We start from the raw sequence: 17218 nt of genomic DNA, 5'->3' as shown, positions 1-17218 counted from the left end.
CACTGGTAAAAATAAATAATTGAAATGGGTATATATATTTTTTTTGTTAAGTTGCCTAATAATTATGCACAGTAATAGTCACCTGCACACACAGATATCCCCCTAAAATAGCTAAAACTAAAAACAAACTAAAAACTACTTCCAAAAATATTCAGCTTTGATATTAATGAGTTTTTTGGGTTCATTGAGAACATGGTTGTTGTTCAATAATAAAATGAATCCTCAAAAATACAACTTGCCTAATAATTCTGCACTCCCTGTAGTTATATAATGGATATGAGCTGAAAGGTTTAATTTGAGGGTATTTGAGGGTATGTACATCCAAATTGGAGGAAGGGTTTAGTAATTACAGCTCTTAAGACTAGCCACCCCCCCCCTTTTCAAGGGACCAAAAGTACAATTGAATTAAAAGCTGTTTTATGGCCAGGTTCAGGCTACTCCTCCGTTAGTTCTTTATCGTTTAACCACTTCAGCCCCGGAAGGATTTACCTCCTTAATGATCAGGCCATTTTTTGCGATTTGGCACTGTGTCGCTTTAACTGACAATTGCGCGGTCGTGCGACGTTGTACCCAAACAAAATTGTCCTTTTTCCCCCAAAAATAGAGTGTTCTTTTGGTGGTATTTCATCACCTCTGCGGTTTTAATGCGCTATAAACAAAAGAAATTGACAATTTGGAAAAATATATATTTTTTACTTTCTGCTATAATACGTAGCCCAAAAATATATAAAAAACAAATGTATTCATCAGTTTAGGCCAATATGTATTCTGCTATATATTTTTGGTAAAAAAAAAACAGAAAAAAAAAAACAATAAGCGTATATTGATTCGTTTGCACAAAAGTTATAACATCTACAAAATAGGGGATAGATTTATGGACTTTTATCTTTTTTTTGGATGTTTTTACTGGTAATGGTGGCGATCTGTGATTCTGACCCCAAGTGACACTTTTTGGGGACCAGTGACATTATTACAGTAGTTAGTGCTAAAATGGACTAATCGATGTATAAAAGATACTGTCAGGGAAGGGGTTAACAAGGGGCGATCAAGGGGTTAACTTTGTTTTAACCGTGTGGGGCTGGGCTTCTTGGGACAACACAGAGATCGCTGTTCCTGATCACTAGAACAACAGATATCCATGTTGTCCACTGTCAGAACGGGGATCTGCCTTGTTTACATAGGCAGATCCCCGTTCTGCCTTTCTGTGCAGCAATCGCAGATCAGGCGCACGCGTCCACAGTATCCATTGCATGAAACGATGTACAGGTATGTCGTGTTGCGCAATAGAGCCGTCCTGCCGCAGTATATGTCTGGTGGGCGGTCTAAAAGTGGTTAAGCAGGTAAAAGGTCTGGAATTGATTGTAAGTGTCGTATTTCTATGAACCTACATCATGGGTTCAAAAATGCAAGTGAAACAGGCCATTTGACGGCACCTCACAGTACAGACGGACAATGATCCAAGGATCATTGAAGTAAAAGAAGTGGAATATTCTACAATGGCTGAGTCATTCACCTGATCTCAACCCAATTGAGCATGCATTTCACTTTATGAAAGCAAAACTAAAGGCAGAAAGACCCACAAATAAAGAACTGAAGACAGCTGCCTATGGAGCCTGGCAAAGCATCAGAAAGGAGGAAACCCAGTCTTTGGTAATGTCTATGGGTTCTAGACTTCAGGCAGTCATTGCCAGTAAAGGATTCTCAACAAAATATAAAAAAATTAAATTTTATTTATGATTATATTCATTTGTCCAATTACATTTGAGCCCCTGAAAATGAGGGGACTGTGTATAAAAACGGCTGCAGTTTCTAAAACTTGTACTTGATATTTATCTTAAACTCCTTGAATTAAAGCTGAAAGTCTGCACTTCAAATTAATTTGGATTGTTTTGTTTTAAGTTTATTCTGGTGGCATACAGAGCCAAAAGTATGAAAATTGTCCCCGTGTCCAAGTATATATGGACCTAATTGTATGTATTTAACAAAAAAAAAAGTTGTCAGAGGTGCTCCATGGGGGCAGGGATGTGTCAGAAATTTGGAAGGGGGCATACTGGAGTTGATTTTTATGTGCTTGCATTCTATAAGTAGAAGTCTCACAAAAGTCACTGTAAATTCATGTTTCCTGGCCAGCCTCACGTCAGCACACAATGGGTTAATCCCTACCTCCGGTCCTCCAGTACCACCTTCTTATTATGGGGGCCCCTCCTCCCTTGTCCTTGTTCCTTTTTTTTTGGTCGGACTCCAGGCCACCAGACACACTGAAAGAAAGAAGCTGCAGACAAGAAAAAAAAACCCTGCCGAACCAACCCACCTAGGTTTAAGCCTCCCCTGGGACTGGAAGGTCCAGAATAATAAAGGTAGTAGCTTTTTCTTACACTGGATGCTCTATGTGCAGGAGCTATGCAGGCAGATTAAGGCTTAAAGAGCTTACCATTTCCTGGGCTGTGGTGCTGCTGTATTATCATGCTCTCTAAATATCCGCGGTGGTAATCCACTCGGTCCAGGCTCCACGCTCCAACGTTGTCGGTATCCAGCGACGGATGATCTCCTCTCCGGTATAGCGATGAGAAGATCATCTGGGATCCAGAGCGCAGCATCGCCGGCCGCCTGTCTCCACCGGAGACAGCCCGGGGAATGACGCTGCTGAAGCTGTGACATTTCTTATATAAAAGTAAAAGTGTCAGCCTTTATGTGCTTCACAGGGCACAGATGGGCAGACGAACCACTAATAAGACAATTTTTTAAAGGTGGCCATAAAGTTGAATCCACCAAGAAAATCTCTGATCCCAGCCTGGGACCTAGGCACGGTACTAAAAGCTCTTCTCCTACATCCATTTGTGCCGGCGGAGACATGTCCGCTTTGGTTCCTAACAGTCAAGCTGATTTTTCTCACAGCCATAACATCAGCAAGGAGAGTCTCTGAGCTAGCAGCTCTATCATGCAAGGACCCATATTGCATCATTCTCCCGAATAGAGTAATCCTAATGCCGCATACACACCATCACTTTATGTGATGAAAAAAAACGACACTTTCTGTGAAGTAAAAAATGACGTTTTTGAAACTTCAATTTTCAAAGACGAAGTTGCCTACACACCATTGTTTTTCTCACAATGTTCTTGCAAAGTGAGGTTACGTTCCACCACGTTTTACCATTGAAGCTTGCTTCATAAGTAGCTTCTGGGTATGCGTGGATGAAAAAACGTCTTAGAAAACAACGTTTTTTGCTACACACAGTCAATTTCTGTGAAGTAAAAAGTGCACTTTTGAAAAACGACACATAAAATTGAAGCATGCTTCAATTTTTTTTGGTCGTATTTTACAAGACATAAAACAACGTTTTCCCCCACACACAGTCAATTAAAGTGACGTTTTTAAAAACGTCATTTTTTTTTCATCACATAAAGTGATGGTGTGTACGGGGCATAAGGCCCTCATCGGCCATAACTCCTAAGGTGGTTTCCAAGTTTCATGTGAATTGGGAGGCGGTTCTACCTAGCTTCACACAACCGCCAAGGCAAGAAGAGGAGCTAGACCTCAGACTGTTAGACATGGTCAACCTGTTTTAAATGTATCTACACCGCTCTCTACAGGTGTGCAAAATGGATTAGCTTTTCGTCCTGCCAGGACCAAAAAGAGAACAAGCCGCCTCAACAAGAATCATATCTACCTGGATCACCTATCAGTCTTACGTATGAGAAACAGGGGCTGACGCCTCCACGGGCGATTAGAGCTCATTCTACGAGAGGGGTGGCAGCCTCATGGGCAGCGTCTGCTAAGATACCGATTGAAGACATATGCAGGAATGCTAGCTGGAGTTCCTGGGAAACCTTTGCGAAACATTACAGTTTAGATGTTACAACGGCTAATGCATCGAATTTTGGGAACCCAGTGGTGTCGGCACCCTTTTCAAGCAAAACAAAATATTTACTAAAGCAGCATTTTCAGTTGTTCGAGTTTTATATTTATTTTCCCACCCTAGATGAGCTAAATGAAATCCCATTGTGTGCTGACGTGAGGCTGGCCAGGAAAACGGAAAATTGTTATCAATACTTACTGTAATTTTCCTTTCCTGGCCTGCCCTCACGTTGGCACAGCTCTTTTCCCTCCCTATAAGCCTGTCGTCCGCCAGTTAAGTGGAACAAGAGCAAGGGAGGAGGGGCCCCCTATTTATCAGCTAATAAGAAGGTGGTACTGGGGGACCGGAGGTAGGGATTAACCCATTGTATGCAGACGTGAGGACAGGCCAGGAAAAGAAAATTACAGTAAGTATTGATAACAATTTTCCGTTTTTCTGTTGTCATGTTGATCCGGTGCTCTCAAAACCTTCTCTGAGACACTGAGCTGTAACAGCCATGTAGATCAAACATTCTAACTTCACTGCACAACTGTTCTGCATCAGTTACCCTGAAAGTACTGGAGCTAGGTACACCTAGGCAACATTTTCACAAAGGGGTCAGCCTAAATATTTATCTCAGCACAGTTTCCATTTACAAGCAGCCAGATTCTGCCTGCAAATCCATTTACAAGTATAGCAAATATTATTTCATTTAAAACATGTTTTGCTCTGTGAAAAAATGTATTGCGTAATAACGCATATGTTACATAGACTGTAGTGAAAAAGTCTAAGGGCATATGGATTTGCAGACAGAATCTGGCTGCCTGTTTAATCTTTTTAAAAACCTCTTTACATTTGTGTGTGTACTTCACCAAAATGCACAGAAAAGTTGCATGTACTACTTTAACCAACGCCATGCACCACAACGCATGGTAATGCAGTTGTGTTGGGCTGCCATTCACCCATGTTTATAACACAATAGTGTGAAGTCAGCTTGTGAACAACAATGCTAAAATAGATGACAATCATCTTACAGTATGTCTATCAGAAAGTAAAAAATAAATAAAAATAAAACTTAAACAGGTATGTTCAAACAGTTGTAAAGGAAAGGTAAAGGTTTTATTTAAACTTGATATTAACAACTTAAGGACCGCCTTCAGCACATATACGTCGGCAGAATGGCACGGCTGGGCACATCCACGTACAGGTACGTCCTGTACTAGTACCCAGTTGTGGGTCGCGGGCCCGCGGGACTCACAGACCCGATCGCCGCTGGAGTCCCGAGATCGGTCCCTGGAGCTGAAGAACGGGGAGAGCCGTGTGTAAACACGGCTTCCCCATTCTTCACTGTGGCGGCAGCATCGATCGTGTCATCCCTTTTATAGGGGGACACAATCGATGACGTCACACCTACAGCCACACCCCCTACAGTTGTCACACATAACCCCATCAGCGCCCCCTGTGGTTAACTCCCAAACTGCAATTGTCAATATCACAATAAACAATGCATTCCAAATGCATTTTTTGCTGTGAAAATTACAATGGTCCCAAAAATGTGTCAAAATTGTCCGAAGTGTCTGCCATAATGTTGCAGTCACGAAAAAAAAATCGCTGATCGCCGCCATTAGTAGTAAAAAAATTGTTTTTTTATAAAAATGCAATAAAACTATCCCCTATTTTGTAAACGCTATAAATTTTGCGCAAACCAACCGATAAATGCTTATTGCGATTTTTTTAGACCAAAAATAGGTAGAAGAATACGTATCGGCCTAAACTGAGGACATTTTTTTTTTAATATATTTTTGGGGGATATTTATTATAGCAAAAAGTAAAAAATATTGCATTTTTTTCAAAATTGTCGCTCTATTTTTGTTTATAGAGCAAAAAATAAAAACCGCAGAGGTGATCAAATACCACCAAAAGAAAGCTCTATTTGTGGGAAAAAAAGGACGCCAATTTTGTTTGGGAGCCATGTCGCACGACCGCGCAATTGTCAGTTAAAGCGACGCAGTGCTGAATCGCAAAAAGGGGCAAGGTCCTTTAGCTGCATTTTGGTCCGTGTCTTAAGTAGTTAAAGAGATATACGATTGTAAAGAAATGTGTATCTATTTGACAGAAAACAAGGAAATAATTATTTGATATGTGGTGAATTACTCTTTTTTTAAATTAAGCAATCAACGGAGACCTTAAATTGCTTCTTTAAAAAATCTTCTTATTTAGAGATCGTTTAAACCCCACTCATACTCTGGGACGCCATAGTGTAAATATATCCCATCCAAAGACTCTGGAAAAACAGGATATATGCATATAGAGTTATTTGTTCCCTGTATAAATGCAGCTTTTATTTCATGTGCGGTCTCGTGAAAGAATGCAAATACAAGTGGTTTCCCAAATACTTACTGAAAATTAAGAGACATCTTCCTGGGTGGTCAGAACTTTTTACAGACTGAAATAAATTTGAGTGATAGAATGAGTATAACTACTTGTATCATTTCTGAGGACACCCTTCAATATGTACTGTAGGTTTGTAGACAGAAATATGAAAGAAACTATTTCAGAAGTTCTTCTTAACTTGGGTCAATATACCTGAATTTTGGCACATTTGTGAACACAGAAAAATCTTCCTCGCTCTATAAAGCTGATGGGAAAAAACAAGCAGCATAACATCTGTAGTCAAAATTTTAATGTGCATTGGCTGAAAGCAGAAGAACCTGATAGGATTTACGTATGGTGTTAAGAATGAATCTACAGTATTGTACTCACTATGGTAAATGTCCTTGAAGATGTTTTATAATAAAATGTTTCTTCTGCTCTCCTACTATGGTCAGATGTCAACAAACCCACCAGTATGTTTCTAGGTTTTGGGAAGACACTAGATCATCTGGAGCATGTCCCCCACAACCATTGAAAGAATGTACATACATCTAAGCAGAGCTTATCACTAGTGGTATATGAACCCAGCAGTCAGCAGTGCAAAAGCATGTATGCTAACCATACAGATATGGGGGTTGATTTACTAAAGGCAAATCCACTTTGCACTGCAAGTGCACTTGGTAGTGCAGTCGCTTTAGATCTGAGTAGAAGATCTGAAATGAGGGGAAGCTCTGCTGATTTTATCATCCAATCATGTACAAGCAACAATGCTGTTTTTTATTTCCCTTGCATGTTCTCCTCAGATCTACAGCGACTGCACTTCCAAGAGCACTTGCAGTGCATTTGAAGTGCAAAGTGGATTTGCCTTTAGTAAATAAACAACACTGGGGCAGATCCACATACAATTGCATGGGCGCAGCGTATGTGAGATACGCTACGCCGCTGTAACTTACTTTTTTTATCTTTGAATCCACAAAGAATTCGCGCCGTAAGTTACGGCGGCGTAGTGTATCTCTCACGGCGTAACGGCGCGTAATTCAAATTGGCGAGTAGGGGGCGTGTTTAATTTAAATGAAGTGCGTCCCCGCGCCAAACGAACTGCGCATGCGCCGTTCCTAAATTTCCCGCCGTGCATTGCGCTAAATGACGTCGCAAGGACGTCATTGTTTTGACGTGGACGTAAATTACATCCAGCCGCATTCACGGACGACTTACGCAAACAATATAAAATATTTTCAAATTCGACGCGGGAACGACAGCCATACTTAACATTGCGTACGCCACCAAATAGCAGCTTTAACTATACGCCGAAAAAAGCCGAACGGAAACGATGGAAAAGAATGCGCCGGCCGCTCGTACGTTCGTGGATTGTCGGAAATAGCTAATTTGCATACTCAACGCGGTATATGACGGGAACGCCACCCAGCGGACGCCGAAGAATTGCATCTAAGATCCGAAGGCGTATGAAGACGTACGCCTGTCGGATCTAACCCAGATGCCGTCGTATCTTGTTTTGAGGATTCAAAACAAAGATACGACGCGGGAAATTTGAAAGTACGCCGGCGTATCACTAGATACGCCAGCGTACTCTCTTTGTGGATCTGCCCCACTGTGTCTAAACCACTTTGGTGTGCAAAGCAGATTTGTTTAGCCAATTATATTGTGGCTCACCTAAACTGAGAAAAAGAACAGAATCTGCACAGAAAACCGAAATACAAAAGGCCAAAAAAACTTATCTATACAAATGTGACAAATATTTGCACAGCCCCAACAGAATTGCTGCTTAGTTTTCTTCTTTTTTTTTTTGTAATAGGATTATTCCCTATGATTAAAAGTGTGATCTAAAAGCCTAACGCTTAAGGTATTTAAAAATACTGCATTATGGCCACTAGATGGTGCTTAGGAAAAATTCATATCACACATAGGTGTCCGTTTAATAAACTGTGAAGTTTTTTCTCTGTTCAGTTCACAGCAGTTCACGGCAGTTCTCATGAGGAGAATTATCTCCTCTGCAGCCGGTTTAATAAACTGAGAACTTCAGTTCTCAGATGGTGAACAGAGGTGAAGTTTTTTCTCTGAAAACAGCCGAGATCTGTGTAAAAGTGGGTGGACTGCCTGTAATCTCGTGAGATATTATGAGATTATGGTGCAGCCGAATTCAAAAAGTGAAACTAAAGTTTAAAAGAACATGTAATTAATGTTTTCAGACATGTGATAAAATATATATATATATATATATATATATATATATATTATATATATAAAATTACATATATATATATAAATACTGTATGTATGTGTGTATATATATATATATATATATATATATATATATATATATATATATATATATATATATATATATATATATATATATATATATATATATATATATATACCGTATTTATCAGCCTATTGTGCGCACCCGCGTATAGAGCGCACCCCTACTCTGGACGTGAAATTCCTGAATTTTATTTATTTTTTATTACTAACAGTTTTGGTGTCTTGCCTGGCGTCCATCGGCGGCCTTGTCCGGTCCGGCGTCTGTCTGCGGCCTTCGTGGTGTCCTCCCTGCTGCTCCTGCGCTGTCTCTGAGCCGATCCCTGCTTCCCGCGCTGTGTTTGAATGCCGCCGCCGACGACATATACTGAGCGCAGTACACTTGAGCACGCTCGGCTCCTCTCGCATAACCTAGAAGAGAGCCGAGCCTGGCCGACTGTACCCGAGTGTACTGCGCTCGGTATATGTCCGCGGCGGCGTTCAAACACAGCGCGGGAAGCAGGGATCGGCGGCAAAGTTCAAACACAGTGCGGGAAGCAAGTATCGGCGTATATATCGCGCACCCACAATTTTGCCCTGATTTTAAGGGCAAACAAGTGCGCAGTATACGCCGATAAATACGGTATATATATGTGTGTGTGTGTATTTATATATATATATATATATATATATATACACACACACACACACACGTGTTATATAGATACTGTATGTATATATATATATATATATATATATATATATATATATATATATATATATATATATATACATATACATATATATATATACACACACACACACGTGTTATATAGATACTGTATGTGTGTATATATATATATATATATATATATATATATATATATATATATATATATATATATATATATACACATACACACACACACACACACACGTGTATATTGTTGTTAATATTCATTTTTAACCCACTGGTGTTGAAATTAGGAAGAAATAAGCCTTCTTCCTCTTATCACACCAGCTTCTCTCCCAGATTCTCCACCTCTGAGCTGGTGAATCTGGAAGGGAGATATTTCAGTGGAAGAGCTGTGAAATCTTCAGATGACGGTTTATTAAACTGGCCGTTTGTGACAAAACATCCTCGTGATGTGATGTGAAGTGGAGAATGTGTTCTCTGCTCCTTATCACAGTTTATTAAACCGGCAATGCTCTGTGATAAGCAGTGATCAGCCGTGATCATCATGATCTCGGCTTATCACGGTTTATTAAACGTACACCATATAGTGATAGTCATTGTGACTGTATTAACGTGTGTTGCATTTATAAAGCATTTTTTTTATATATAAACCTTGGGAGAGAAGTCCCTCTAGCAGAGCAACACTGTGTCAATTGTGATGTGAGGCAAAACATTTCCCTGTATTAGAGTCTTGAAACAATACCAGAGGAAAACAAGCCCTGAAAGGTTGCCTGTCCCAAGGCATATGCTGCCTTTCTGAGATGTTTTTTGCAGTTTGACATTAAACTTGCATGTATTAAATACAACAATTTTTTTTTTTAAATACATCACATTTTGAAAACAGGTATAACTGTCAGTTGACATATGCATGTAGTTAATTCAAACAGAGTGCACAATTCTTGTTTGTAACGAGACTCACGCTATTTTCATTTACAACCCACCATTGTTCTATCTCTGCTTTGGTTCTCATTGCATGGATTGTAGTAAAATGCCAAAAGCCACAGCAGGTCATCTGAAACTTCCAAGTCTGATGTCAACAGCTGCTCTGCTGCAATGTCTACCCATTCGCCAAAGTGGATTAGTAAATACCAGGATTTAAAGACACAGTCAGCAGTCCTGCAAAAATGAAATAATGGATTGCAGTATAATAAAGGAAAAAGTAATCATATTTCCATCTCAATTAACCCACTGCACATTAAAAATGTGTAGAAGATTTGATTCAAACTCAGTAAGAAGGGGGGGACAAGGGGTGATTTGTAGAAGGAAACAAAAATAATTAGAAGAAATTCAACTATGAACTATGTTTTTTTTTTTTCACCAGACAGTGCAATTATCCTTTACACTTGTCAAATATGTACAATGTCTACCTCGAACAATATCATATGATGCAAACAAATTAGCATTGCTAAATATTATGATATATTATTGATGTTAAACATATTGGATACATATTACCGTAAATCATAAACCTACCCAAAAGTAGTATTTTTGTGTTGTGTGGCTGTTGGAGATCTGAATCTAGAACTAGCATACTGTATACCACAGGAGCTCCAGGCATAAGGTATCACCATAAATAGCAGCTCTGTATAAATGTGCCAACTAGTCAAATAAAGAGATCAATTTAAACCTTACCAATTTACACCTTACACAAGGAAAGGTGTACATAGGAGTGGCAGAAGTCAAAGAACAATTCAAAAATGAGGAAGGAAGAGGTTACCGTTCAAGACAGCTTCAATTTTATACACTGGTTTATATACACACACATTGGCCATTTTATTAGGTACATCTGTTTAATTGCTTGGTAACACAAATTGCTAATCAGCCCATCACATGGCAGCAACTCAATGCATTTAGGCTTCATGTATACGGGACGTTGTTCAACCTCTCCTGAACGATTTAACTTGACAGCTAGAAACCGGTGTCTAAAAACGACTGTTTAGCTCCACTTACATGCCACGTTTAGCCGCGTTTGCGCCTAGAAGCATTTAAAAAAAAAATATATATATTTTGTTAAAATTAAAAATGTCTGTAAACGAAACGCTGCTAAACATGGCACTTCAAATGCCTCTAAACACAGCTTCTGAACGCATTTTTTGGGGTTCAAGAAAAAGCCTCTAAACACAACTGCCTAGAAACTACTATAAACGAACCAGTGTACATGTACTGATAAGATAACATAGAAGAAAATTCAGGAGCAGTTGAAAACAATGCCCAACTGCTCTTAAACCTCCATTTACCAGCAGCAGTGTACATGAGGCCTTAGGCATCTAGACGTGGTTGAAGACAATTCACTGAAGTTCAAACCGAACATTAGAATGGGAAAGAAAGGGGATTTAAGTGACTTTAAATGTGGCATGGTTGTTGGTGCCAGACAGGCTGGTCAGAGTATTTCAAAAGCTGCTGCTCTACTGGGATGTTCATGCTCAAATCATTTCTAGGGTTTACAGAGAATGGTCTGAAGAAGTGAAAATTTCCAGTGAGTGAAAGTTGTGTGGAGGAAAATGCCTTGTCAGAGATCAGAGGAGAATGGGCAGACTGGTTCAAGATAATAGAAAGGCAACAGTAACTCAAATAACCACTTGTTACAACCAAGGTATACAGAATACCATCTCTGAATGCATAACACATCAAACCTCGAAGATGGGCTACAGCAGCAGAAGACCACACTGGGTGCCACTCCTCTCAGCTAAATTTGCACAGGCTCACCAAAATTGGACAATAGAAGATTAGAAAAACATTGCCTGGTCTCAAGAGTCTCAAATTCAGATGGTAGGGTCAGAATTTGGCGTAAACAACATGAAAGCATGGATCCATCCTGCCTTGTATCAATGGTTCAGGCTGCTGGTGGTGTAATGGTGTGGGGGATATTTTCTTGGCACACTTTGGGCTCCTTAGTATCAATTGAGCATTGTTTAAAAGCCACAGCCTACTTGAGTAGTGTTGCTGACCATGTCTATCCCTTTATGACGACAGTGTACCAATCTTCTGATGGCTACTTCCAGCAGGATAATGCACCATGTCACAAAGCTCAAATCATCTCAAACTGTTTTTTTGAATGTGATAATTAGGTCACTGTATTACACAGTCATCAAATCTAAATCCAATAGAGCACCTTTGGTTGGTGGAACAGGAGATTTGCATCATGGATGTGCAGCTGACAAATCTGAAGCAACTTTGTAATTAACTTTGTGGTAATTAGCTCCTCTAAATGCGGTGCCAGAATGTCTGTCTGGAAGGTGGATTGGAGGGGGAACCCGTTAACCACCCATTGTGTGATGTTTTGGGTGGAGAGTTTCATTGTCCCTGTAACTACTGTAGCATGCTTGTACTGTATAAAAACCTAAGAGTGTACCATGAAAGATTCATTATATTGAACCAGAAAGAACAGAGCTTGTCTCTTCCTTATTCTGGGGATTGGAATGGGTCCTGTCGGCTGGATTGTCGGATAAGCTGTCGTGGGTTGGTGGAATGGAAATCGTAAACGATGGTGACCGTTACACACACATTTGCAGGGCTTTCAGCAAGTTTTGGTGAGGCTTTTGTCCAGTATTGAGTTTGCTAAAGTACTATTAAACTCCAGTTTGTAAATGTTGAACACAGATCCTAATATGAGTGTTGACTACCAAGCTGCTAGCAGGCTTCAGCACTTCTTGAACTTGGTGAAAGCCTGTTGAAGCCTGATAGCAGCTTGCTTAAAGTGGCAATCAACACTCCCATTAGGAGCTGAGTTCAACATTTACAAGCTGGGAGATGAATGGCACATTAACCACCTCAATACTGGAAAATTTCACCCCCTACCCAGGCCAATTTTCAGATTTCAGCGCTGACACGCTTTGAATGACAATTAGCCATGCATTACTGTGCCCAAATGAAATATTAATAATCTTTGCTAAATAAATGGAAAAAGGAAAATATATTTGAAAAAAAAAAGTGATTCTTAGTTTCTGTTATAAAAATTTTCAAATTAAAAATCTTTCTTCATAAATTTAGGCCAGAATGTATTCTGCTACATTCCTGACATTCAGTCTGAACTGATCCCACTGAGCATCCCAAATACATGCAAAGCTAAGGCTCCCTAAACCTGGAGACACATTTGTTCAGTTTGTCATTGAATCTGGAGACCAGGAGAAGCATATCTGAGTTTCCCACCTGGGACACAGGTCTTTAAACACCTCCAGGTGAAGAGACCATTCCTCTAAATTTAGATGCTGTCGACTGAGAAAGTCCGCCTGACAATTTTCTATGCCTGGAATGTATACAACGAACAGAGCTGGAACACAAAGTTCCGCTCAAGCCAGAATTATCTTTGAGTTGAAAGACTTTGATTCCTTCTTGATGGTTGATATTTGCCATGGCTGTGGCATTGTCAAAGTGACTTCTCATTGGATGTCACAGATGAGTGGTCCAGTGCTAAAGGGATAACCAAATCACTTTTAGCTCTGGTATGTTAATCAGTAGACAAGCTTCCTCTGGTGACCAAATGCCTTGCACCGAGAGGATGTCTAGGACTCATTCACAGCCTGTCAGGATGGTATCCTTCATGAGAATCTTCCAGACTAGTGGAAGGAATGATTTTTCTTGTCTCCCAGTTCTGTATTTGTGAGCCTCCAGGCCAAGGACAACTTGGTCTTGAGTGTCAGGTGCATCTGATATGCAAAAGAAAGTGCCTTCTCGCTCTACCAGAATGTTTAGTTGCAATGGTCTTGAGTGAAATTGAGAATTTTAAACTGCCTTGAAGCAGACAACCATTAAGCCTGGAACCCTCAAGTAAAAGTAGAGTTTGAAAAGCTGCTGTAAAGAACCTGGACTAAACAGTATCTAAAGGAAGACCTACATATTCCAGGTAATGAGCCAGAACAAACTTTTGGAGGTTTAGGATCCACAAAAATCACTGGAGAGATTAAACGGTCTGTTGAACATTGACTGACAAGGTCTGTGCCAACTGTTTCCCCAGTAAAAGGTTTTTGGGAATGCTTTGTAAAAAAAAATAGAGCAACCCCAGGACTAGCACCATGTTGAAGATCTGAGGCATGGTAGATGGACATAAGCGAAAGGCAACAAACTAGTAATGTTGTGTGTCCACCACAGAAACAAAGGTTGCGTTCATATATTGGAAAGACAGGGATATGCAAATAGGTATCTTGTTGTCCACAGAGGCCAGAAAGTCCCCAGAGGAAGAGAAGACATGACTGACATGGTGGAAACCATGCTGGATTTTTGCACTCAAATGAAGGTATTGAGTACCTTTAGCTCCAAAATAGGGTTAAAGGGTCACTAAAGGATTTTTTTTTTTTATAGCTAAATAGCTTCCTTTACCTTACTGCAGTACTGGTTTCATGTCCTCATTGTTTGTTTTTGCTTTGAAGTAGCTGTAATTCTGCTGTGATCTCCACACTTCCTGGTTGCCTGTTTCCTTATAACCATGGTACTGGGAGATTTTCATGATGGTCTAAGCTGTCATTACTGTGTGTCTAAAACTCCTCAGAACCAATCAGATTCATTTAAAAAACAAAACACTGCCCTGGATTTGTTTGTTTTTGTTATGTGAGTCTTCCCGACTCACCTCTCACCCGAAACTTCATGTATGTACCTTTAAAACCGAAAGTGAAACTAGAGGCACATTATATGATAGATTAAATTCAGTTTTTAATCATTTTTAAAAGGAATCAGTTAACTTGTATGTCTCTATACCCTGTAAACAGTCATTTCAGCAAAACATTTTTTTTCCTTTAGTGACCCTTTAATGCTTCCATTTGCTTTGGGAAATGCAGGGCAGGGTGTGCTAGGAAAAATAATGCCTTAGAAAGTGCTTGCAGTCTTTTATCCACAGTGTCTTTAAACACTGCAGTGTTCTCAAAAGGAACAGTCAGTGCTTTGACAAGACATAAAATAGCCATATCCACAATGGAAATTATTTCACTACATATTAACCGCTTGCCGACCAGCCGCCGCAGTTTTACGGCGGCAGGTCGGCTCTGCTGGGCGAGATCACGTATATCTACGTCATCTCGCCTAACAGCCAATAGGGGCGTGCACGCCGCCTGCTCGCCCCTGACACCGACGCGCGTGCCCGGCGGGGGCGATCACCGCTGGGCACCCACGATCGCTCATTACAGAGCGAGAACCGGGAGCTGTGTGTGTAAACACACAGCTCCCAGTCCTGTCAGGGGGAGAAATGCCTGGTTGTCTGTTCATACAATGTATGAACAGCGATCAGTCATTTCCCCAAGTCAGTCCACCCCCCTTCAGTTAGAACACACCCAGGGAACATACTTAACCCCTTCCTCGCCCCCTAGTGTAAACCCCTTCCCTGCCAGTGGCATTTTTATAGTAATCAATGCATTTTTATAGCACTGATCGCTATAAAAATGCCAATAGTCCCAAAAATGTGTCCGAAGTGTCCGCCATAATGTCGCAGTACCGATAAAAATCGCTGATCGCCGCCATTACTAGTAAAAAAAAAATATTAATAAAAATGCCATAAAACTATCCCCTATTTTATTAACGCTATAACTTTTGCGCAAACCAATCAATAAACGCTTATTGCGATTTTTTTTTTACGAAAAATATGTAGAAGAATACGTATCGGCCTAAACTTAGGAAAAAAAGATTTTTTTATATATTTTTGGGGGATATTTATTACAGCAAAAAGTAAAAAATATTATTTTTTTTCAAAATTGTCGCTCTATTTTTGTTTATAGCGTAAAAACTAAAAACCGCAGAGGTGATCAAATACCACCAAAAGAAAGCTCTATTTGTGGGAAAAAAAGGACAGCAATTTTGTTTGGGAGCCATGTTGCACGATCGTGCAATTGTCAGTTAAATTGCCAAATCGCAAAAAGTGGCCTGGTCTTTGACCAGCAATATGGTCCGGGGCTGAAGTGGTTAAATAACTTTCTCTCATTAGGGTATTGCTGAGAAAAACAATTAGCTTGTCTTGGCAAGACCATTCACCATACAAAACAGGTTGCAGTAGCCAGTGCACTGGAAATGTTTTAACAGGATGGGGACTATTAAGGATCCCAGACAGGTAACTCCAGAAAATTTGGATGCTGGTTGCTACAGTTATTTACACATGTGAACTGGACTAGACAGAGATGGTATCTTTAAGCTTAGGAAGTTTGGGCCAGATTCACAAACAGCGGCGCAAATTAAGTTACTCAAAACGTATGTCATTTAAGTCCCGGCGCCTTAATTTTTTGTCGTAAGTGCCGTATCCACAGCGCATTTGCGGCCCAAATTGCGCAAGCGTAACTTAAATCCCGAGGCGTAAGGTGGGGTTATTGCAAGTGGGAAGGAAGTGGGCGTGCTCCATTGTAATGAGCCGTGACCCCATGCAAATGAAGGGCCGGCCGTACTGTGCATGCGCCCACGAATCAGCACCTCACTGGGCATGTGCAGAACTTGGCTCGGCGCAATCAGTGAGATAGGAAAAAGGCCAAGCGTACTTAGTTTGAGAATCGCCCTGTATATAAATAGCCCCAGACAAACACACTTCCCTTGCAAAAGTACATCCCTGTGTTCCCCTTCCTAGAGCAAGTTGCTTCTGCTCTGTCGTCTGTTGGTGTGTGTTGGTGAGTTTCGTGTTAGTTAAAAGATTTGGAGGAGTAGTAGAGTGTAGTAGTTGTGTGTTTTTTCTGATTGTATTTTCTGTTTGTTTTTTCGGAGTTTGTTTTTGAATTTGTAGTAGCTGTCTGCTTGTGTGGTTTGATTTTTTTGTTTGTTTGTTGTGTGAGTATTTTTGTTTGTTTGTTGTGTTTGTTTTTTGTTGTTGCTGAGTGGTGGGTATTATGGCACCGAAGCGCAGGAAGCTCAATTTTTCAAGCATAGAGAAGCAGATACTTGCTCGGGGCATCGCCCAATATGGGCGTTATTTACATGGCCCTGAGAGCCGGAACACCACCCCGGCCAGGAGGAAGGAGATGATCCAGAAAATTAATGATCAGATCAATGCGGCGGGGGGGGGGGGAGACGAGGACCCCCGGTGGGATACAAAAGAAGATCAACGATCTTA

General features: G+C 40.4%; 1 protein-coding gene across 2 annotated transcripts in view; it reads right to left on the bottom strand.

Annotated features, from left to right (window-relative positions):
* FANCC (FA complementation group C) overlaps positions 1 to 17218 on the bottom strand; it is a 306329-nt gene that overhangs the window by 11881 nt on the left and 277230 nt on the right. For both annotated transcript variants that reach the window (XM_040355483.1, XM_040355482.1), the window contains exon 13: positions 10146 to 10320. In XM_040355483.1, coding sequence (XP_040211417.1) covers positions 10146 to 10320 — 175 coding nt within the window. The remainder of the gene's footprint in view (positions 1 to 10145; positions 10321 to 17218) is intronic.

Source organism: Rana temporaria, chromosome 1 (genome assembly GCF_905171775.1).
Source record: "Rana temporaria chromosome 1, aRanTem1.1, whole genome shotgun sequence".
NCBI classification, from domain to species: Eukaryota; Metazoa; Chordata; class Amphibia; order Anura; family Ranidae; genus Rana; species Rana temporaria.
The sequence above is the reverse complement of the archived record's forward strand: the minus strand, read 5'-3'. Positions and strand labels throughout refer to the sequence as shown.